Raw genomic sequence first — 23,243 nt, 5'->3', positions numbered from 1 at the left:
TCCTAGGGGGAAAAATAGGTTGTAAGAATTTTCATAAAATGTTATTTGAACCACAAGACTTTGATGTTGTTGAATCACTGTGCAAAAACAGAGACAAGCAAATATAATCAGCAAAAACTCATTCAGATATCATGTCCTCGAGCATTTGAGAGATGCTGGGATAATGGGGTGTGATCTATCAGTGCCATAAACACAATGAGAGAGCAATTATGATTAAAGGGAGTAATAAATTTTTCCCACTGAGTGCCTGCTGTTCTTCATGTCAGCATGGAGTAGAAAACAGACAGCAAGTCTTTGCTCTGGCTGCTCCAGGAATGGGTGACCCAATCACTTGATAATCTACCTCAGAAAGCAAATGTTGCTTTTTCCTAATACTAATTCCATGTTTCCTCTTTCTTCTTTAGATGTTCACCATCGAGACTCAAGCTGATCTTGTACAGTTTGTTTCCCATCCTCCTGTGGCTCCCAAAATACAAAATCAAAGATTACATAGTGCCTGATGTTCTTGGTGGTATCAGTGCTGGAACCATTCAAGTACCTCAAGGTGTGATACTACTGTTATGTCTATACTGTTGAAAAGCAGGATATAAATAAATTATATACATTTTATTCAAATGTTAAATTGTATAGTCTTTTTCTGGGCAAAAGTTAGAAATATCCTGCTCTGACAACAAGCTAGCGTGTATGAATGCAGCTTGTTGCTTGGCTTACACACATGCCTTCCCCTTGGTAATTGTTCATTAGGGTTTTTATCCTTTTATTGTAACAATCCTGTAATTTGTACCAGCCTATTTTTATGCTATTATGCCATTAAAGGTCAGATTTTGATTTGGTTCATTAGGGTTCTTTATCACCTCAGTGGGTAAGGAATAGAGATGGGCACGATCTGCATTATGATTGAAAAAAACCCACGATAATGGCGATCGCGCGATCGTGACCCAGCGGATCGTGATCGTCCACGGCCAACGATCCAGCGATCGGGAGAAGCCTGGATCGTTGCGTTTGGGCTCGGATTGGGGATCCAGACGCTCAAGCGCCAGCAATCTATTCCCCTGGCAACGGAGCCAGGGGAAAGCCTGAGCTCTGTTTGCTCTCCTTCTGTCACCCTGGAAACCCGAATGGAAGCCCAGCTTTCCATGATCAGCAGGGCTTCCTTCCAACTATGGAGCAGCAAAGCAGTCACCAGTTGGGAGAAGACACCCAGGGGAGGGAGGGGGAAGGGGGGTGTTCTGTAGCCATGGGCACTCCAATCTCATCCCTGCAAACCCTGATAGGCAGCTCTGACAGCCAAACACAGACCTCCTGTGTTGCTGAATGGGACCTGAGGGGAGGCGGCTCATCGCCACCTCCCCATGCCCACCAGGCCTGGCGGCCGCCACCACCACCCACCTTCCCACATAGCTGGGAATAGCAGTGTGGCCCACTTTGGCCTCCATCATCCTGTGTTGCTGAATGGGACCTGAGGGGAGGCGGCTCATCGCCACCTCCCCATGCCCACCAGGCCTGGCGGCCGCCACCACCACCCACCTTCCCACATAGCTGGGAATAGCAGTGTGGCCCACTTTGGCCTCCATCATCCACAATCCACGGATCGGGAACGGGAGATGCTCGGTGTGGATTGTTAATTCGGGATCGTCACTGGCGCAGATCCACGATCAGCTGGATCTTTAATTTTTTTTCGATCATGCCCATCTCTAGTAAGGAACACTGTTTGCATGCAGGTTCCCAGTTAGAACCTAACTCTAGTTAGAGTCTAACATATCAGTGCAGGCATGCAGGTTAACCATAGTAGTTTTACCTCTACAAACCAGGTAGTTGGAGTTGGTTTCTAACCAGGATTATCCATGTGAGGAGGGAAGCATGTGCATGAGCCCAGCAAGATTGGCTGGGATTATGTACATCTTGGATTGATTTTGGCTTGTTGTGCAGTCTTTGTGTAAACCCAGGTTTAGTAGTCTGGGTAGTATGACACAGGGTGCTTACCAATTAGCCCTCATTATCCTGCCACTCCTAGGCGTGGCCTAGCCAGTCCAAAGATCAGGCCTATTTATCCCATTTGTTCTATGACAACATGGATGAAAAATGGTCCCTTAAAAAGCTGATCATAGGTGACCCAAACTTTTCTGCTCAGCACCAAAGTGACAAGCTAGTCCCATATCCTAGGGAGGGTCTCCACATATAATTTCTCTTCTTTAAAAACTAAGAAGAAGAGAAACTGCATGTGCAGAATCTTCTGGAGATCAAGTACCAGTGTGAACAGCCCAACTCAAATATTATCCATATGCAGCTGTAATGATGGAACTGCTTCAGACTGGGGAATTTTTAAATGTATGAACCAGGGTGTGAAAACATGGTTCTATATAGGCTATGAATGTAACTTTTAGTATATGGCCAAAAGTTTAACTTTATCATATAATAATGACAGAACATTAATTCCATCATATTGGTTGTTGGGTGTGAATATTTGTAGGTGTCATTTCTATCAATCTGCGTGCCACTATTTCTCTGACCCCTTCTCTACAGAAGCTGCAACTTCTCTAGTAGGCTGATGGTGCTTGTTAGCCTTACTGCAATTGTTAAATTTTATGCACCAAGAATAAGGCTTCTTCTTAATGGAGGGAATCACCAGAAGACCATACATCACAGTTACTGTCACCTAATTTGCATAATGGAGACCAAGTTTTAGGAAGTAAGATTTTATATGTTTTTCATTTGTATTTTACAGGCATGGCCTTTGCTCTGCTGGCCAATCTACCTCCAATCAATGGGCTCTACTCTTCATTCTTCCCTTTGATAACATATTTCTTGCTAGGTGGTATTCATCAGATGGTCCCAGGTAAGGTCATCTTTCCACTTCCGTGAATGCATTGCATATACATACAAGTTGAAAATGTTCTCTGTACCTCTTCCAACTTTCAGATGGGGTCTTCCACACATGGAACAATTGGAAGGCCGAGGGAAAACTGATCTGTGGGCCACTCAATATATTTGTCATTCCACTTTTGCACATGGATGCCACCTATACAATATGCAGAGAAAATTAGGTACTTAGGTATACCCACCTGGGTTGTTGATATATACAGACTCATAGTCATCAGCCATCTGCAGGTTAGCAGCAGCATCCTGTCCCAGCATACATGAGAAAGCGCACTGCATGAATGTAAACCAATATTTGTGTGGGTATGTGTTGCAGGTACTTTTGCAGTCATCAGTATTATTGTGGGGAATGTCTGCCATGAACTGGCTCCTGATCATGAATTCCACTACGTTAACCACACAACCAAGGAGATAATGGTTAACCACACAGCCATGGAGGCAGCCAGACTGGAGATCTCTGCAACGTTGGCTTGTTTGACAGCCATAATACAGGTCAGGATGCCCTGTATATAAAAATGTTCAGAGGGCCTTGCATGGAGTTGGCCAACCCTATACAGTATTGACAAGAAGCAGAGGAAGACTGTATCATCATTTTGAACAATTGAATTTATTTCTAAACCAGGGGCCTCCAACGTGGTGCCTGTGGGTGCCATGATGCCCACCAACCCCTTTTCTGGTGCCCGCCAAGCATTTTTAGAAAGTGGGTGAGGCCTAGGGTTGTTAAGTTTCTTTACCCTCCCAGATGGAGGGGGACCTGGCACGTACCTTATTCCTCTTTTTGGGACATGCGTGCATTGTGTGGGCCGATTTGGGCCCCAAACGAGCCCAAATCAGCTCATTTGGGGTACAAATTGGCCCACTGCAAAGCACAGGCACACTCTCTGGGCGGCACAATGACATCACTGTGGGAGTAACATCATTGTGCTGCCCTGGGAGCACACCCAGGAGGCCTGTTCCCCCACCTTTCCCCCCTGCTGGCCAGGTGAGTGGTGATGGGGGGGCGGAGAGTGGGAGTGGGGGATCCCCCAGCCCCACCAGGGGAACAACAACCTTAGTGGGGTCAGGTGGAGCCCTTGCTCATGATTGGCTGTGCAGATTAAAATAGCATTGTTTCAGCTGCAGCTGCCACCACAATGTTATTTTTATTCTGTCTCTCACTCTTCTTTCCCATTATATAATTTAAATTACCTCCTTCTTCCCTCTGCTTGGGCTTCCTGTGTAGAGGCTGGCTAAGCCTCTTGTGGTAGCCATTTTGTGGTTGTACCCATCACCCTGTATCAGCATTCCAAAGGTACTCACAGGCTTATAATGGTTGGGGACCCCTGTTCTAAATGGTTAATCGATGGATAGGGTTTGTGGGGGTATTGAGAACGTCCTCCATTTTCCTCCTCAACAGTTCCTTAGCACTACACATTATTTATTTGTTAGCTTGCTTGCTTGTTGTGCATACATGAAATGGAGTGCTGATTTTGAGGCCAAAGTATTAACGTTTGATTAAGATGAGGGAAAAATGAGATCCCAATTCTTCACTAACAGAATCAGAATCATGCAAAGTTTCACTCGCTCCCTGTCCTTTTTCAGCCACCTGCAGTACCATTCTAAGCAGATTTTCACTGTTCTCAGCCCACTGACTTCAGTTAGACTTAGAAGGTCTAACTCTACTTAGAATTGTACTGCTAGGGAACATAATCGATGAAAAAATTATATATGTAATGTGCCACATTTATAGCTGTAGACTGAATTTTCATTGCCGTTAGCCAGAAAAAGAACAGATTAATGTTGTGTTTACTGTGTTTGGTGCTGGTTTGAGGGTCAGGCTAAGAGTTAGTTGGTGAACTCAAAATATATACAGAAGTCTCAAATGGAAAGTTGTTCATGAGGATGATGGCTTATTGTTGGGCTCTTCCTCCCTCCTCTCCTCAAAAGTGTGCTGCAAAGGACGAAAGAAGTCTTCAATCTAGCTCTAGTTGTCATCACACCTCAATGCAGATGATTTAACAAATTGGAGTTTGTATATTTCCAAGTAACCAGGTAATTAACACATGGTTTAAGTCAGTTTAGAATCACCCACTTTTAACATGCACCTACTTTTATACATCCTTGAGAGGATATAGGGAGCATGCAAGTATAATAGTACAACAATAAAACCATGTTTGTGCTTGTCACAAACCAGCTCTTGTTGACATGTGCCATCTGAATACCGCCTTGGTATTTTAAAAAAGGCAGCTCCATTCAGCACTGTTCTTTTATTACACCAATGTTTCATGCATGTAAAATATAGAAGAAATACATACATGTATACACTTCTTTAAATGCCTGTGTACACACCTCTGGGAATCCTTATTACATCAGTATCCTGTGGTTCTAGAAGATACATGTTTATTCATCTTTATCATCCATGTTATATGGGTTTATTACACAAAACATTGGTATGCTATGCCATGTGGTATGTACAAGCCACAGTTTGTTTGTACAGTGCTCTTAGGCAAGTGTTCAGAAACCCAAGTAAACATGGCAGTTTTTTAAAAAAAGAACAACTTCGTACGAATAATTAACTTTCCACATGTAACTGATCGCCCAACTGTTTGTCTTTGTTTCTTTCCAAAACCAATATGTGTATACATACTCTTTATATGACTGTTTCCTCCTGTTTAGAGCTGCAATGTTGCCTTGCTCCCATGATGACTCCATATGGAGGACAACTCGTCTCCCCTCCTTTTCAAGCCCCATGGTGTCCCAAACGCACTTATCAGAATTGAAACTGGCATGATTACAGTAGAGGCAAGGTTGTGGATTGCAGTAACCCTGTACTGGCTAAAATTAGTTTTCTGTCCCAAAGGGCTCACAAGTCTAATAATATTGGATCCCTTTGCCCCCTCCCCCCCCCCCATGGCTCAGGGTGCTGGATAAGAAGTTGCTTTCTTACGGTCTTTCTAAACAATACCTGTGCTCTATGGTTTACGAAAAAGCTAAAGATATAGTTAAACAGAGGATATTAGATATTGCAAGGCAACATGATATAATCAGAATAGAGAAATGGCGAGATCTTTTGGAGCCCCCCAATAGGGTAACACCTATGCCTTATCTCCTCAACCTATCAAATCAGGAGTACAGACGAATTTTCACACTAATGCGACTGGATGTTTTTCCCTCGGCTGTCCTCGAAGGGAAGTTTAAAAAAATCCCTTATGAGGAAAGGATTTGTCCCTGCTGTGAGGAAGGGATAGAATCATTAGAACACATTATATTTGATTGCAAGGTGTATAACAATCTTCGCAAATCTCTTCCTCTTTTTTCAACTTTGCCCCTTACCCGTACCCAAAGGATATGCACTCTGAGGGGTTTCTTTTCAGATAGACATCCTAAGATCACATTTCAGGTGGGCAGATTTGGTTGAATTGCTTCAAGGATCAGGAAATCCTTAGTGTCTAAGTGAATGATTTTATTGTACCACTGAGAATTTTAAAGTTTATACTATTGCATCATGAATGATTTTACCCAGGTATTGTGAATGGTCTTATTGATGTTTTATTTTCTTCTGTGGTACCTTTTATTGGTGTTTTTGTAAATTGCTGGTCATTGACCGTGGAAAATAAACTACTACTACCCTCCTTTTCAAAGCTGTTCTGTCCACACAGCTCTGCCCTTTTCATTCACCACTTCACACATTTAATAAGACTTGTTTTTCTTGACAATCAGAATATCAGAAATAATCCTGGTTTTCCTCGTTTCCTTGGTCTCTCTGCTGTTTCTTCTCTCTGCCATTCAACTGTTGTTCTCTTCTCCTTCTGATCTTCCAAATTACATGGCCATCATTGCTGTATGTGCTCCCTTGACCTTTCCCATCCAGGTAAACCTCCCTGCATCTGCTACATTTGTCACAGAATATGTGGAGTTAATCTAATGTTTCCAAGCAAGTCCTAGAAGTAACGGGAATGTTATTTCCTGGAATTAAACCACAGCTAAATACTGGAGTGTTCCAAGAATATTCCTGCCCTACTTAATCTTTTATTACCTCATCCTACAAGCAGCAGCAAGGTGGGAGGAATTACATTACATCAGATTTGTGCCATCTTCCTACACTGGGGGAAATCCCATGGGGAACAGTTATAAAATTCATTTCTATGTACCAGGTTGTCCTGGTGTATGAACAGCAGGATATACTTAAGAGAGGTCCCACTCATCATTCTACGTGATTTGTATTTCTGTCTGCAGATATGCCTAGGATTTGTGCAGTTTGGCTTCGTCGCTATCTACCTTTCTGAATCCTTCATCAGGGGCTTCATGACAGCAGCCGGCCTACAGATACTCATCTCAGTGCTCAAGTACATCTTTGGGGTGACAATTGCATCTTACACAGGGCCCCTTGCTATTGTCTATGTGAGTGAGCTCTCAGGGGTTGATATTATTTGCCCAGATACACCTGTAGAAATATGCAAATAAATCTGGACATATATTAATGAATTTCTCCTCTAGCTAAATGAAGACAGATGAAGGCCTAGAAAAGCTGGTTTACTGTATAAATGTGAATATTATAAATACAGTAATGAGTGGTTTCTCTTCTTCTTGCCTCAAAACACAAGAACAAATGAAGTAAATATCAAATATCTATACAAATAAAGGTTATTTCCAATCAGTTGAGCAGTTGGATTGAATAAGATCAAGAAAGCAAAAATAGTAAAAGAGAGAATGCAATGGCTGCAAGATCTTCCGTGAAGGACAAATTTTACTATGTTCTTTCCCCCAGTAACATGCTACATGATGGGAGAAGTGAGACATTTCCCTTTAGGCAGCTCTTAAAAATACATGAAATCTCTCAGAATTTGTAATTATAGAAAAGGCAGATAAGTAACAGAAAATTACTCTGAATTCTACCAAATTTTAATTAAGGGATTAGCAGAATTAGCCTTTTTGGAGTTATGAAGTTACAGTTGCCTGCTGTGAACCTCCTGAATGTTTAAAGTCTTGGTTGCATGCCATTCTTGGAAACAACAAGCCCCAGACTAAACGCATCCTGTCTGGTCAAGCCCTACTTACTGATCCTATAATTAACCCATAGTTGGCTACAGTAAGACTGGGGCTTCTTGTTGCTGCTCTGGATGCTGACTGGCTACTGTGAATTACAGGCTACTAGACTAAATAGCCCATTCAGGCACCATCTTTGTGCCTTGAGGGGCGTAGCACACTTCATAGCATTTCTTTGTTTAATGCTCTTTTCTTTCCTCAAGACATTTATTGATATTTGCAAAAGCCTGCCTAAGACCAACGTGGCCTCCCTGGTGTTCGCCTTGGTCAGCACTGTGCTCCTGATTATTGTGAAAGAGCTGAATGTGAAGTACATGAAAAAGATTCGAGTCCCTATCCCCATGGAAATCATTATAGTAAGTAGATCCTGAAATCTCTCCTTTCCCCAGCGATCTGAGTCCTTGAGCCTCTTCATGCAATTAATGTTGCAATTGAATTCTGGGTGAGAGATGACACTCAAGTTCTCTGGTTCAGGATGAAGAAGTTGGTATGTTTCTGATCGCACTAGAGTTCCTTGTGACTGTTCCAAATGTTTGGATTCCACCCCCCTCCTTTTTGGACAATAAATGTGTGGCAAAGGATCCAAACAGCCTTACCCAAACACTGCTTATATTGTTGCAGTAATGCGACTCTTAAACAACAATGTCACCTGATAGAACCAGGGCTTTTTTTCAGGGGGAACGTGGGGGAACGGAGTTCCGGCACCTCTTGAAAATACTCGGCACTAGTGCTTGAAAATAATATGATTTCAAAGAATCTCGTGTGTTTCTTCCTCATTTCCCTCTTGAGAGTTTCGCCACCTCTTTTCCCAGAAAAAAAACCTGGATAGAACTATGGATAGTTCTGCACTAGTCTGGAATTCCCATTATTGTTCATTCAGTTTTAATAAACAGTTCCCATGATGGCAAACTATTGCATTCTGATGTTTCCAGTGTGATTTTTCTTTTTTGTTCAGACCTGTCCCTTAACATTTTCCTTCCTTCCGTGTTCTTCCAGTTTAATTCATTAATTTCTTATTTTGTGGTTCTCTTGGCATTTATGTATCAATAGTAAATGATTAATTCTTGTTTCAGGGGAAGAGATAGCTAGAGACGCTACTGTTTTGTTTTATCTTTTATTGTTGATCTTTTGTAATTGAACTATTACGCTTTTGCAGTTATTAGTATTATTGTCTAGATAAGCAACAACTTTGGCTGGATTCAGAGTAAAAAAAGTAATACTCAGCATCCTGCTGGCAACAAAAATCCATAAGTAACCATTAATATATAAGTAGTCTTCCAACAGCACAAAAAAGTTGTTTTGTAGCTACCTATCAGTTACCATACTTAGTTCAAGATATTGGCTATCACATACAAAGTTCTTCATGGACTCGGTCCAGCTTACCTATGGGACCATCTCTCTCTCCCTCTATGGCAGCTTTGCTTATCTGAACAGGGTCTCCTTCAGGTGCCATCCTGCACATGGGCAAAATCAACAGCTGCCCATACATCTGCATTCTCTGTGGTGGCTCCCACCCTATGGAACAGCCTGCCTGAGGTCAGGAGAGCCCCCCCCCCTCCTGGCTTTCCACAAATAATACAAGACTGAATTATTCAAAAGGGTGTTTTTACTCAGATAGGAGGGCTGTACTGTAGGAGGTGGTCTCAAAGAGCTGCTTCATTAATTAGATAGGGACGATAGATTTCACCACTATATTGTCTTACGTCCTATCTCTTTCTTTAAGTATGTACTCCTAGGTACTTCCTGTTGCTTTTTGTATGATCCTTCTTTGTAGTTCTATGCTTTCGAATATCAGTCCTAGAATTGTTTGTGCTCTGTTTCAGCATTTCCTCAACCCTGTATTGGATTTTTGCTAATGTTATGTCTTCGTAAACTTGCATTTATATACCGTATAGCATTATTTATTGAAACATCCTTGATATTAACTGTACTAATCTCTTACTACGTAATCCGCCTTGAGTCTCAGTGAACAATAGGAGCATGAATAATACAGGCATGCATCAGGTTGTAGCATTGATGAACCAACCTCTACACACCGACATTTTTTGCAGAACATCTTTATGAAACAATTTGTTTCATGATTTTTTCTGTGTTCAATAAAGGGTTTGAGAATGCTCATCTAGCGATAGAAAGGGGAAGGAGCTGTTCCAGCAGTATGTCCCCCGCACCTGCAACACATATGCTCCTCATACACTCATTCTAGAAGAACTGGAGGGAGTAATGGTAACCAACATTGCACAAGGTAAAGAACAGCAGGAAGGCAACTCCCCACAGCAATTCACTTCTTCCAAATTGCAGAAGTGTTGCACAATAAATAAAAAGTAGTGGGGAATGTGTGTGTTAGTTGTCCGGAAATGCTCTTTGGCTATTTTCACATTACTGGGCAGGTATCACCAGCCTAGGCAAGACAAGGTTTGACTAGAATTAAATCCTAGCAAGATCAGGTTGCAAGAAAGCAGTCTCTAGATGGAAAAGAGAATTTGGAAGCAGCTAAGGCAAGAGCAAAGAGGATTAAGGACTATGAGCTGAAATAGAAGAGACGTGGGGTAAAAAGCAGGCACTAGTGGAAGGGCAGGAGGAAAACCTTTGCTGATATGCAACAGTATCCATGATGAGGCAGAGCTGTTCATGCAGAAAAGGGCCATCACAATGCCTCCTCTTGCCATTCCGGGACTGGTGTAATTGCTTGAAGTGAACAAAAGGGGAGAAATCCAGATGGCCTGAAGCAGCCAATCTTCTTTTCTAGTCAATTGCATCTGCTTTTCTAGTCCAAGTGCTACCGCACCTATACCCCCGGTCCTGGCACATACCTGCTAGTGACAAACTGGCCATGCTGAAGTTTGACATTGAAAGCACTGGAAAATTGTTTGCCTGCAAGCTGAAAAATTATTGTTGTTGCTAATACCAGTGTTGATCTGCCTTCAATATATTTGCCTTCTCAGCAGTATCCAACATAGAGGAGACCCAGGTCAGTGAGGTTATTGAGGAAAATGCACAGGCATCCTCAAGTCTCCTTGACCATATTTCAGCAAATCTTGGTGAAAACAATCTCAGAGAGAGAAGTACTGAAATGTGATGAGACAGGAAGCTGTAGTAAGATGCCTACATATCTCAGGTGACTGGAGAGGCAAGAGGCCAAAGTACGTGCTGACACCCAGGGAGTGTTTCTGTAATTATAGCTGTGGGAAATGCTAAGGTAGGGGCAGACGTCTTTGGTTTCAATTTGCAATCACTCCCAGAGTGGTATGAAATAAGCCTTGCTGTTCTAACCTGGGAACATCTTGCACCCACTTTACTCTGTCGTGAATGATGGCAAAGGATATAGGGTATCAGAAGAGACAGAATTTACTCTATTTTCAGAAAGAAAAACATGCAAAAAAGATGACGATTCTAGAAAACATACCCCAGAATACTATAAAGGACAGTATGATGTTATTATCATAGGTAGAAGTATGGTTGCTAGCCAATGGTAAAACCATAGAGTTTCCAGTGATTCCTAGAGATAAGTGATGTCACTTCTGGGTTTTTGCCAGAAGAGACATCACACACCATGTGGCACCACCAATTATTTTTTTCTCCTGCTGCTGTTCTGAGAAGTGGGAGGAAGAAAGGGTTGCTGGTGGTAGACCTCCTGCCATAGTGGGGAACCTGACAACCCTAGCTGGGAGGCTGGTGAATTATAAGACTCTGGAAGGAACTCTGTTCAAAGATTTCTTGGTCAACTTGCATGTAGAGATGGGCATCCCTATGCAACATGCTGATGTTACTTCTAGGCACACACAGGGAGTGATGTCAGCTCATTGCTTATGACATAATGGCATTGCCAGCAAGCCCCCCTGATCTAATAAGTCCCCCACCTACCCCCCTACTTGGGCCTAATGTCCTGAACTGCAACAACTCCAGCAACCAACTTAACAACAACTCAACTTCTTCCCAGACACAACCAGAAGGCAGATGTCCTCTCCTCCAACATTTAAGTCTTTATTAACTGCATCATCCTGTATAACTGTTTGCCACGGGGGTAAAGAAGACATGAGGTTTTTCCTCCTGGTGCTTACTTGTTTCATGACTGGAATGCTTGATAGGATGCCGGCAGTCCATCCTGCCCTTCCTCTAATATGCCTATTCAGGATAGAGGGCAAAACAAGTGTTTTGGTGAATTTAGCTTTTACATTTACATTATGAACTGACTGAAGTGAAAACTAGCCTCTTATATGTGGAAAGATCCTCTTCCCACAATGCATGATGTGATGAAAAGGTGCTACAGTCCAGGAGAGCAGTACCAGTTAACAGCACAGTTTATGGGAAATTGAGAATCCTGGATTCTATATCATTTTCTTTATATGAAGGAAAGATTTTGCGTGGAGAATTTTGCCAGTAGAGTCCAATGCAGTTGGAAAATCTGATCATGCAGGACTATTCATTCATTCATTTACAATGCTGACCTAACCAGAGCTGCACCCATCTAAGACCACTGACTTAAATGGATTTATAAAGGTGTAACTCTATTTAGCATATGTGAAGCCTCAGGGCCATGTTCCTTCCATGGGGTCAGAGAAGAAGCAACACACAAGGATAATGAATGCATTTTTAATGGCTTGTCTCTTTTATATTGCCAACTACTGCAGATCTTCACCACCCCGTGGCCCAGTCAAAACAACTCTTCACCGCCATCTGTTCCCCCTTGCTTCTAGGGCCACTTTCCCCATCTGGATCCTTCTCTCAGTTCCCCAGGCTCCTGTTCTAGCCACTGCCCTTCCAAGAGCCAAGGTTTAGTCTGTCTGCCTGGGCTAGGTCAGAAAAACTTGGAGCCTGCCTGCTCACAGCTCTCCCCCAGCCTTCAGTCATCTTCTTCCTCACCTCCTCCAGCTGGGCCATTCATCCCTCTTCCCCAGGCAGCTCCTAGTTCCTAATTCCCCACTCTTACTCCCAAGAAGGCATTTCCTGTCAAGGAGGCCTTTACTCCAACAGAAGCTAGAATTGGTTGGCCTTTCTTCTGGCTGCTCCCCCCTTGCTGCTGCTGCCCCACCCGGTTCTCCTCTGAGCTCTGCCCTTGGGTGGCTGCCTTCTTTAGGGGTTCCTGTGCTGTCTCTGTTCCCCCAGGGTCTCCTGGGCTAGGACGGGTGGCATTGTTATTCATTCAATGTCAGCAGAAAAAAATCCACGTATGTGTTTATACACCACTCCCAATGGATTTGCTCCCACTTGTTCCCCCCACAACTGGTATCCAATTCTCGCTTGCACCACAAGGAGAAAAATGAGCTGCAAGGCTAATGGCTCTTTTATGCTTTTGTTTTAGGTCATAGTAGCTACTGCCGTTTCTGGAAGCTTTAATATGCCTGAGAAATATGACATGCCAATTGTTGGGCACATTAACATGGGGTGAGTACATGCATTGATTATGATCTTTGTGAGAACTTCTTTTCTGGAACAGAGATTATTCCAGCTGCTGAATCCCATCGAGGGTTGTACATTTTTTCCCATTTTCATTTCAAAAGTTTCTTTCATTTTCATTACATTTATCAGATTATTGTATTCATGTTTGTTCTCCTTGGCGATACTGCCGACACCTCTCCTTTCCTCTCCCACTGTACTTTCAGTGTTGTTGCTTACTGCTGTTGCTGCTGATGCAGACTAGGTTGGTATAGTGGTACTGGCGAGCCAGGCAGGCAGATAGCCAATGGACAAATGAGCAGGTCCAGAGAATTGTTCCTCTCCACATCTTCTGTGGTACCACAAGCACTATTTCTGACCCATGTAAGGTGTCATACCTTCGAATATGATCGTACATTAAGATGTCAGGCAGTCTGAGGAATATAGTTCCCAAGGTGCACCAAGGCACATCTCACGCACATCAGAAATGGCACCCAAGGTGTGGTGGTGGTGGTAGTAAAGGGGAGGAGAAATTATCTTCTCACACTCACACAGGATGACCAGTGGCAACTGCTATTTGGACAAGCATAGACAGTTACCAGCTGCACAGTAAGTTTAATGTGGAGGAGGAAGAGGTGGAGCAGAAGGGCAATGAATGAACAAATGGCATTAATTCATTTCTTTCCCCATTGTTTAATTACCAATGAGGCTTATTTAGCTTGCTTTTTTCATGGTAATTAATTCCCATCCCTTATCTCATTGCATTTAATAATCAACTTCTTTCTTTCTAGAATAAGAGTATAATGAGGGGATAGTTTCATGTTTAATTTCAGCATTGCAGTTAGATGAATGGTGAAAGCACGCAACAGAAATGGAAAGATTTTACTTCAGTTTTGTGATTTCTGTCTCCCTGAGCACACTCCTCAACACCCCTTCTCATCAGTTGTTAGTACTGGCAACCAGATCTGATAAAGGGGAGGGCACAGAGCAGACAAAATTGGGAACCATTTAAAAACAAGTTGAAACAGGACTCTGAACTTCCAGTAGTGAGTGTTTAGCAACATCTCTAAACAGAATAGAAACTAGGGCAGCCTAAGAGTGGAAAATGTCCACAAGCTCTGATTTATATGAGTCAATCCATTAAAGAATTGTAAGCACAATATAATTACTAACTGCATGGCAATTACTTCTGGATAAGACATGTGACAGGCCATAATTTGAAACTGTAATTATAATAAGCTGCATACAAGTCTACATTCCTGTGCTGGAGAAATAAACAGGAATAGGTCTGGGGAATATACTATGTTTTAGGATGCTGGTTTATATGAAGTATATTGAATCCCTAAACAATGAAGCAACATATGTTCTTTGGCGTAAGTCCTGTGATTCATACATTACTTTTGCAATATACTAGCTATTGCAAAGTTACTTCTCTCTGTGCTGGTTTCTTTGGTAGATGTACATTACCCTATAACTTGACCACATGAATACTGCATACATTACCATCCCTCCTGCTTTTGAGGTCAGTGACACTGACGTAGTTACACAATGCAAGTTTCCCATGCGATCAGTACATCTGTATAGTGCCTTTGCAGTGTGGTTGAGGGAGTGCAGCAAGATAGTGGTTTACAGTAATAACCATTCTGCAAAGGTAACATATGAACTGAGTCTTACAGTGCAACCCTAAGCAGAGTTACACTCGTCTGTAGTCAATGGACTTAGAATGGTGTAACTCTGTTTAGAATTGTTTCAGGTGGGTAGCCCTGTTGGTCTGCAGTAGAACAGCAGGATTTGAGTCCAGTGGCATCTTAGAGATCAGCAAGATTTCCAGGGTATAAGCTTTCAAGAATCAAAGTTCCCTTCTTCAGATCTGTTTAAGATTGCACTGTTAGTGGTACAGAAACCCATCTTCCCCCTTGTTACTCCGTGCTGGAAGAATACTGCAGCTGAATGCTAAAGGTCTCTATACAGCTTTCAGAAATATTCAAATGAGTTTAGGGACTGATAGTCCCCAGGGGTTATCATTTCTGGTCTTTATCAACCATAAATACCAAAGAGAGAGACAGTATTTCAAACTGAAATTATTTAAAGGGTTTCCAGTAGAGTAGGGGGTAGTTGAAGAGGCAGCCAGATCATATAGCTCAATTGTCATATCAGTAGTGGAGCCATATAGGCAATGTAAAGTGTTAGCGTAATTGCTTCCCTACATGGAACTCAGCCTAAAGTTACTGCAGAGCGATAGACAGAGAACTTGGTAAATATCAGCTGATTTGCAAGGCAGGCATATGATCCTACAGGGAAAACTGATAATGTCAGGCTTTCATTTTATTCTATAGAATTTAGGACATTTGCTATTTTCAATGAAATATAATAGTCCTCAGTACCTCTGCCATTTGCCTTAAGTTGGCCATTCTTCCTTGAACATATTGCAGTTGGCATGTGGCAGCAATATGTTCTCCACAGGTTACTGTTATCTTCATTGGGGGAGGGAAAGTTTTGCTTCCATATCGCCGTCCTTGATTTCCTCACTGCTTGTCCTTGTTATTTTGATTCCAGCTTTCCTGCTGCCACGCTTCCTCAAGTAGGCAAGTGGAAAGATATGATCGGCACAGCTTTTTCACTTGCCATTGTGGGCTATGTGATCAATCTGGCCATGGGTAGAACTCTTGGCACCAAGCATGGCTATGATGTTGACCCCAACCAGGTAACATTTTTTTTAGCTCTTAGCTTTTAGAGGCATTTCGAGAGGCATGAGTGAGATGGTACATCTAAAAAGTCTGTGCTGACATTTCCAGAGTGGGGATCTGATAACTGTCCTCCTCAGACAGTGGAGTGTGTAGGAAGATGTACTTGGGGTTTCTGAAGCACACACGTCTATGCTTCCATGTGCAGAATGATGAGTCATTTTCAGTTATTACAAATTTGGAGAGCAAACTATATGTAAAACAAGATCATGCTACCCACAGTCCTCCCAATATGTGCAGCTGCCATTTGTGTGAGTAGGGCAATGCATGTATTTTCAAGATCTGATACACACAAATACAGCCTCAGAACAAACTGTGGTTTCTGATCATGCATACAGAAACTAGAAAATATGCAGATTGCCATATTAACACAAAATGGTGACTACGTCTATTGGAAGGATTGTGCAAGGCATGATCTCCCCTTTCATGTGGTTTGAGCACCAAAACTGTAATGACTGAAAAGGGCTCCTGGCTACAGGTCATTACTAGAGACCCTGCTACACAAAAGGATCTAGAGACTGAGTCATAACAGCATTAGAGTGCTGAGACATCTGCATGCAGCAGTGCATAATACTGACTGGGCACTTTTCTCAGTACCACAAACATTAAAAAATGAGGAGTGATATATGCTGAGTGTGCAGAAAAACACATGGAGAGCAGATAAGTTCTGCTACATGTGAAGTATTTTTCATATTTGGGTATCGGAAAGGCCATAAATATTAATATACCAGATATTTGGGTTCAAAATACCAGTATAGTATTTGAATCTGGGTTTCATTCAGGAATCCAAATATATTACACTTGCACTCTATAATCCACCATGGGTCTCAGTGAGAAAGGAGGACTATAAATAAAACATGTGGCTCCATTATTCCTTATGGAGGAATTTTTCCAGGGGGCTAGGGGGGGATGTTTTTCAACCAAACTATACCAAATGGAAGGGACTCTAGTCCTGCCTGTTCTCTAAAGGCCCATCAGGTTTCAAGTCAATTGAGTCAAAGGATCCAGTTCTATAGGCCCCTGAAAAAGTACCTCTGGCCAATCTCCGTTATTTCCTGGGTGGGGGGGGGACTATTATTTAATGGTTTCTCTAAGGCAAAGATAGAAGCCTAAAAAGAGCCTTATTCAAACACACAGGAGTAAGCACACTGTCCATGCCTCCCAATGCAAACAGAACCAACAAAGCCCAACAGAACCAACATCAAACCAAAGAATCCAAAAAAAAAACATATTCTAAAACAGAATCCCAGCAGAAGTAACTGAAGTCAGAAACACTGTTGCAAACCCAATGGAACCAGTATCACTCTCAGAAGCCAGGCAGAATCTGCGGCCAAACAAGCCCAACAGAAATAACACAAAACCAGAGAATCCCAGCACACGACCAGGCAAGCCAGTACCATGAGAGAATCACAATGATTGGTCAGACCCTTAGAGCTCTCCTAATGCCATATTCCATTTGCCAGTGAGAGCTGCCTCACTTCCCCTCTCTCCTGTTGCCTGGGAAACCTGCAAAGGGGAGGGAAACAAGCTGACTGCAATTCCCAAATAATTCCGAATATATTCTGGAATGGCTTGATCGGCATACCTGAGAACCCTGAATACCACTAAGGTGGTTTTTTTTAGTTTCTTTTTTAATTAAGTATGCTCCTCATGTGAAGCACATGCCTTGTGGAGGTAGCTGCTATTTGGAGTGATTTAGAAGGCTGTTGTAACAGCAGTAGCTATAAGAATCCTTTGTGTCTGTTCCTGTGCCATGCTCTTGAGCCATTTTTGTGCACAGTGGCTGTGCTAATCAGCTGGTTGTAACCCTTGCTGAGTCACATCCCCACAGTAGCTGCTTGACAACTGCAGATGGGCTCAAAATAATCTAGAGCAACTGCACAGGGACTATTAGTTGGATATCAATTAGTTCAAGTGATTACCTTGTAACAGACTAAACAAATTCCTCTGAGGAACAACTCAAAATTGTGCAATCTGAGAACACTTTGTGTCTATCACATGGAAAGGTGGTGTGTCCTCCTTTGTAACCACTGTACAACTGTGACTTTTAAATAACAGACCCAGCCAAGTGTGCCACAGGTTATCTTTACCAAATATTTCCCTGTCCTTTGCTGCTGAATAGATGACACATTCGGGATGACATTATCAGATTAGTCTTGTGGTAAAGAGAAACCTGCTTGGATTTTCCTGGCAATGAGTCACATGTTGTATAGATATGTGACTCAGACAATCCAAGGATACTTTTGGAATGAGCAGGAGCCATACACATGTGGTGTGAATGAGCCTCAGGAGATGGGAAAACAGCTCTGCAGAATCGGTGTTGGCAACCTTTGCATAATTAATAGATTAATGCCACCCTCACATGTAGAGGATAATAGTATGACTGTTTGACCTATTTCTGCACCTTAGCAATTGCTGCCAAATGAACTTTACTGTAAGGGTAAGGTCATTGTGTGTGTTGTCATCTGCACTAACTAGCACATTCTTGTTGCTTTTATAGGAAATGCTGGCCCTTGGTTGCAGCAACTTCTTTGGATCTTTTTTTAAAATCCATGTGATCTGCTGTGCACTTTCTGTGACCCTAGCTGTGGATGGAGCTGGAGGAAAATCTCAGGTAATCTTTGATTTAGTTTTTCTACTTACTGTTGGAGATTTTGTCAAAGGAACTTGAGAAACATCTTGGACATTCCTTCTGTCCAAGGAACCCAGAGTATTTATTTACTGATGTCATGTCTAGCCCACTGATCTCAACCATTTATTTATTTTATTTATTTATGTCATTTATAGTCCCCCTTTCTCATTGAGACTCAAGGTGGATTACATAGTGTGAGATTAGTACCATCAATATCAAGGACATTTCAATAAACGATGCCATAGTGTAAATAAATGCAAGTTTACAAATATATAACATTAGCAAAAATCCAATACAGAGTTGAAGAAATACTGAAACAGAGCATAAGCAATTCTAAGACTGACATTAGACAACATAGAGCTTCCCAATAGATTCATAATTAAAACAACAGGTAGAACATAGGAACATATACCTAAAGCAACAAATAGTATGTAGAGCAACATAGTGATGAAGTCTATGGTTCCTAACTCGTTAGTGAAGCATCTATTTGAGATCATCTCCCTACAATACAGCCTTACTATCTGTGTAAAAGGCCCTTTGGAATAATTCGGTTTTGTATTGTTTGTGGAAAGCCAGGAGAGTGTGGGCCCTCCTGACCTCCTCAGGTAGGCCATTTCATAGGGTGGGGGCTACGATGGAGAATGCATGTGTATGGGCAGCTGTTGATTTCATCCATGTGCAGGATGGCATCTGCAGGAGACCCTGTTCAGATGAGCGAATCTGCCATGGAGGAACATAGGGAAGGAGGCGGTCCTGTAGGTATGCAAGACCAAGGCCGTAAAGAGCTTTGTATGTGATAACCAATGCCTTGAACTGAGCATGGTAACTGATTGGTAGCTAACGGAGTGACTGCAGGAGTCTCCTAGTCAACTTAGATGAGAGACCTATGTATAGTGTATTACAATAGTCAAGTCTTGATGTTACCATAGCATGGATCCAAGTGGCCAGATTGGCCATGTTGAGGTATGGAGCCGTCTTCCAGACTAGAGTGAAGTTGTAGAAAGCATTTTTTGTGACTGCCTTAACTTGCTTTCCTAATGCTGGATCCAGTATAACCCCTAGGTCCTTAACCGTGTCTGAAAGGGTCAGATGAACTCTGTCGAAGGTGGGGAACACAATGTCTTTCATGATCTCTGCCTTCCCAACAAGCATAACTTCCATCTTGTCTGGGTTCAATTTCAATTTGTTCATTTTCAGCCATTTGACTACAGCAGTTAGGCAACGATCCAAGATTTCTACTGCATCCTGTGGGGACTTGAATAGTGAGGTATAGAGTTGGGTGTCATCTGCATATTGATGACATCCAACTCCATAGCTGTGAATGAGTTCTTCTAAAGGCTTTACTTAGAGGTTGAATAACATGAGAGATAAATTATGCCCTGTGGAACCCTACAAAATAATTTGCATTCTGGAGATAGCTGATCTCCAACAGCAGCCCTTTGAGTCCGTCCCATGAGAAACAATTTAAACCAGTTCAATGCACATCCTTGGATGCCCACTTCTGTCTCTAAACACCTCAACGAGATGTCATAGTCTACTGTGTCAAAGGCTAAAGACATGACATGCAAATTGGCATTGGATCATTTTCAGTTTGTATTCTGGGTAGCCATCTTAATACAATGCATTGCTGTCCTACAACAAGGTTGGCAGATATCCAGAAAATCAGATACAATGAAAATGCTAACATCTTGTAATTTCTAATCACACTCATTTTAAATTTGGCCAAGTTTAGAATAAAAAACTGTGAATATACCCATTTTTCATCTGTAGTACTTGAGGTACTTTTGCCAGTTGTTGCAATTAATGTTGCCTGAGCTTAAGGTGTGGTTATACCAGATGGTTCACCAGCAGGGTGTTGCATCACTGTTGTAGAAACAGTATTCTACACTCGCTAAGTGGAGCAGGGCCATGCTGTGAATGTTTTGGCTTCAGAGATTCACTTAAAGATAAGGCAACATGGGAAATTTGCAGCAAGGGTGAATCTAATACTCAGGAGTTCCTTTCATATAATTTGAAATTATGCAAAGTGTCTTCAGCTGGAAGGTTGGGACTCAAAGAGTTGCACCCTAGCCTAAGGTATCTCACAATAGCATCACCCTCATTTTTTTCTTGAAGTATTTTTTGAGAAGAAAAGGTTGACCAGAGGCAAAGGATGACAGGCGTCCTGTACCTTTAAAAGCTGTGTAAAGAGGAGTTTTGGTGAGCGCAGCTTGGTCATACCTACGCAGCAAACTACATCTATCACAATTCCATTAGCTATGTGATTATTAAATGTTCAGCAGCCCTTAGGTTCTTGTGAAAATTGTTTTTATTTCACTTTGTTTTCATTTATGAAAATTCATTTCCATTCCATTATAGTGGTGTACAAGTAAATGAGAAATCCTTTTCCTGCTGTAACATCTTCATTTCCTGTACAATTGAAACAATATTTTCAGAGATTATACCATCCACCCATGGGATACTTCCTGTCAAGTCTCAGACAAATAGCATAAAGGATTCAGAGAGAGCAAAGGGAAGAAATCAAATAGGGTGGCAGAGTGGGCATGAATAATATATGACATAAATATCATAAATAAATATGCTGTCAGGTACCATGTTCAGTAAGAATGAGGTGGCATGCAAGAGCCGCTTTGCCCACTATATGGTACAGGAGTATGAGGTTCTTCTTTTGTTCCTTTATTTATAGTGGTCAATAAAATCAAGCACTGATTAATTCTCTGGGCATCTTTTAAGTTCCTTAAAAAGCAGCTTCAGGGAACAATTGGGAGATCTATGTCTTCACCCAGTCCCTCATGACATTTCCCATGTAGTAGCGCCTCTTCTACAAATCGGCAACTTTTTAGCGGTTACTTAGTTTAAGGGTGGAACGATACTTTCTATGTAGCTCCAGGAGGAGAGATAACTGGTCTGATCTTTTAAACCACCTTTTTTATTGAATGCAGCTGCAGTTTCAAGTGAGTCAAAGATAAGCAGAGAAGAAGGGCTATTTAACCTTTTTCTCCTATGCTGTTTTCCCAACAAAAATCATCACTCCCAAGTTGCAATTAGGGAACACTTTCTTACATGCATTATGTAAAGTGCACATGTGTCTGTTGCCCCTGCCCCAATCTGCACAATTTTCCGTGGTCCAGACAAAACATATATTTCTGTGTCTAGCAACAAACAACAGAATTCTTCAAGCAAACAGGACCCCCTGCTTATATAGAATTTAAATTTTCTCCAAGTCTGCAATCCACCAACATGACTTTGGAAAGCCAGCTCTGTCAGTGTAATTCATTTAGGAGCCAAGATCAGTATGATTTTACTAACTAGAGGATATCTCTATCAGTTACATTATCGGTAGGCTCACTCTTTCCCCTCTCTCCTCTTCTCCCTGGCTTTGTGAACTCTAAGCTCCAGACAGGTGCCAATATAAAAGAGAGATTAAAAGATTACCAGATAGTACTGAATGTTATTTCTCTAAGTCAATATAATAATAATGTTTATTTAAATGCCCTTTTCATTTAGCCAGTTGATATACTAATATCTAAGGGCAAATCTTTAGTGCTCTGCTGTTCTTTACATCAGGTTGGCTAGAGAGAAGAACAGGAAGATTATCATGTTTAGTTAAAAAAATTGAAACTGGGTCCCATGGTGCAAGTTGAAGCTAAAGGAAAGTCCAATTTCAAAAAAGATTGAAGAGTTTTTATTTAAATACTAGTTACGCCAATGTCAGATAATGTATTAAGGAAAATACTTTGCTGGAGCAATATGGCTACTGAGGTCCCCAACATAATATCCATGTGTGCCATTGCACCTGCCAACACTTTTCCTTGCACCCAGTGAATGTTTTTAGTAAGTGAGCAGGGCCAGGTGGGGCTTTTGCCAAGCAGAGTTTTGATTGTAGGGTTGTCAACTCTGGGTTAGGAAATTTCTGAAGATGTGGGTGATGGAGCATGGGGAGGGTGGGGTATAGAGAGGGGAGGGGAGGGACTTTATGCCATAGAGTCCATTTTCCAAAGCAGCCATTTTCCCAAGGCAACTGATTGCTGTAGTCTGGAGTTTGGCAACCCAAGATACACAAGTATCTTCATTGTGTGACTGAAGGTAAGCTGTGTGTATGCAAGAAAATATTTTTAAACAATATGTCCATTTTACAAGGCATCCTGTTAAGCAGAGCTTCTGCGTGAAATTCTGAAGAGTTGCTATTAGAGTTGTGCATGACCTCCCTTCCTGACATTTTGTGGCTGGTTCCACTTCTTGTGGCAGCCATTTTCTGGTTAGCCTCACCTTCTGTGGAAGCCATTTTTTGGTTGTGCCCACCACCCTATGCCAGAATTCATAGAATCATAGGGTTGGAAGGAACCTTTAGGGTCATCTAGTCCAACCTCCTGTGCAATGCAGGAAATTCACAGCTACATCCCAGCCCCACCAACTGCCTCAGTGACCCCCCCCCCCCACTCCATGTCCAGAATTCCAAAGATGCCCATAGGCTCAAAAAGATTGGGACCCTGTCATCAAATGACAATTGAAAACACAGACGTAACTGAAAATAAGGGATGGAATTAGGACAAGAGGCCATCTTTAACCCCGCTGCCCGGGCATCAGACCAG

At 42.1% G+C, this 23,243-nt stretch overlaps 1 protein-coding gene across 1 annotated transcript in view; it reads left to right on the top strand.

The window, feature by feature from the left end:
- SLC26A9 (solute carrier family 26 member 9) overlaps positions 1-23,243 on the top strand; it is a 52,432-nt gene that overhangs the window by 7,372 nt on the left and 21,817 nt on the right. Inside the window, exons 2-9 of the mRNA XM_054980876.1 lie at positions 405-544; positions 2,726-2,836; positions 3,194-3,369; positions 7,093-7,257; positions 8,106-8,258; positions 13,202-13,284; positions 15,832-15,979; positions 18,520-18,633. Of these exons, the coding sequence (XP_054836851.1) occupies positions 405-544; positions 2,726-2,836; positions 3,194-3,369; positions 7,093-7,257; positions 8,106-8,258; positions 13,202-13,284; positions 15,832-15,979; positions 18,520-18,633 (1,090 nt within the window). The remainder of the gene's footprint in view (positions 1-404; positions 545-2,725; positions 2,837-3,193; positions 3,370-7,092; positions 7,258-8,105; positions 8,259-13,201; positions 13,285-15,831; positions 15,980-18,519; positions 18,634-23,243) is intronic.

Source organism: Eublepharis macularius, chromosome 5 (assembly GCF_028583425.1).
Source record: "Eublepharis macularius isolate TG4126 chromosome 5, MPM_Emac_v1.0, whole genome shotgun sequence".
NCBI classification, from domain to species: Eukaryota; Metazoa; Chordata; class Lepidosauria; order Squamata; family Eublepharidae; genus Eublepharis; species Eublepharis macularius.
This window is presented reverse-complemented; position numbering and strand designations above follow the sequence as displayed.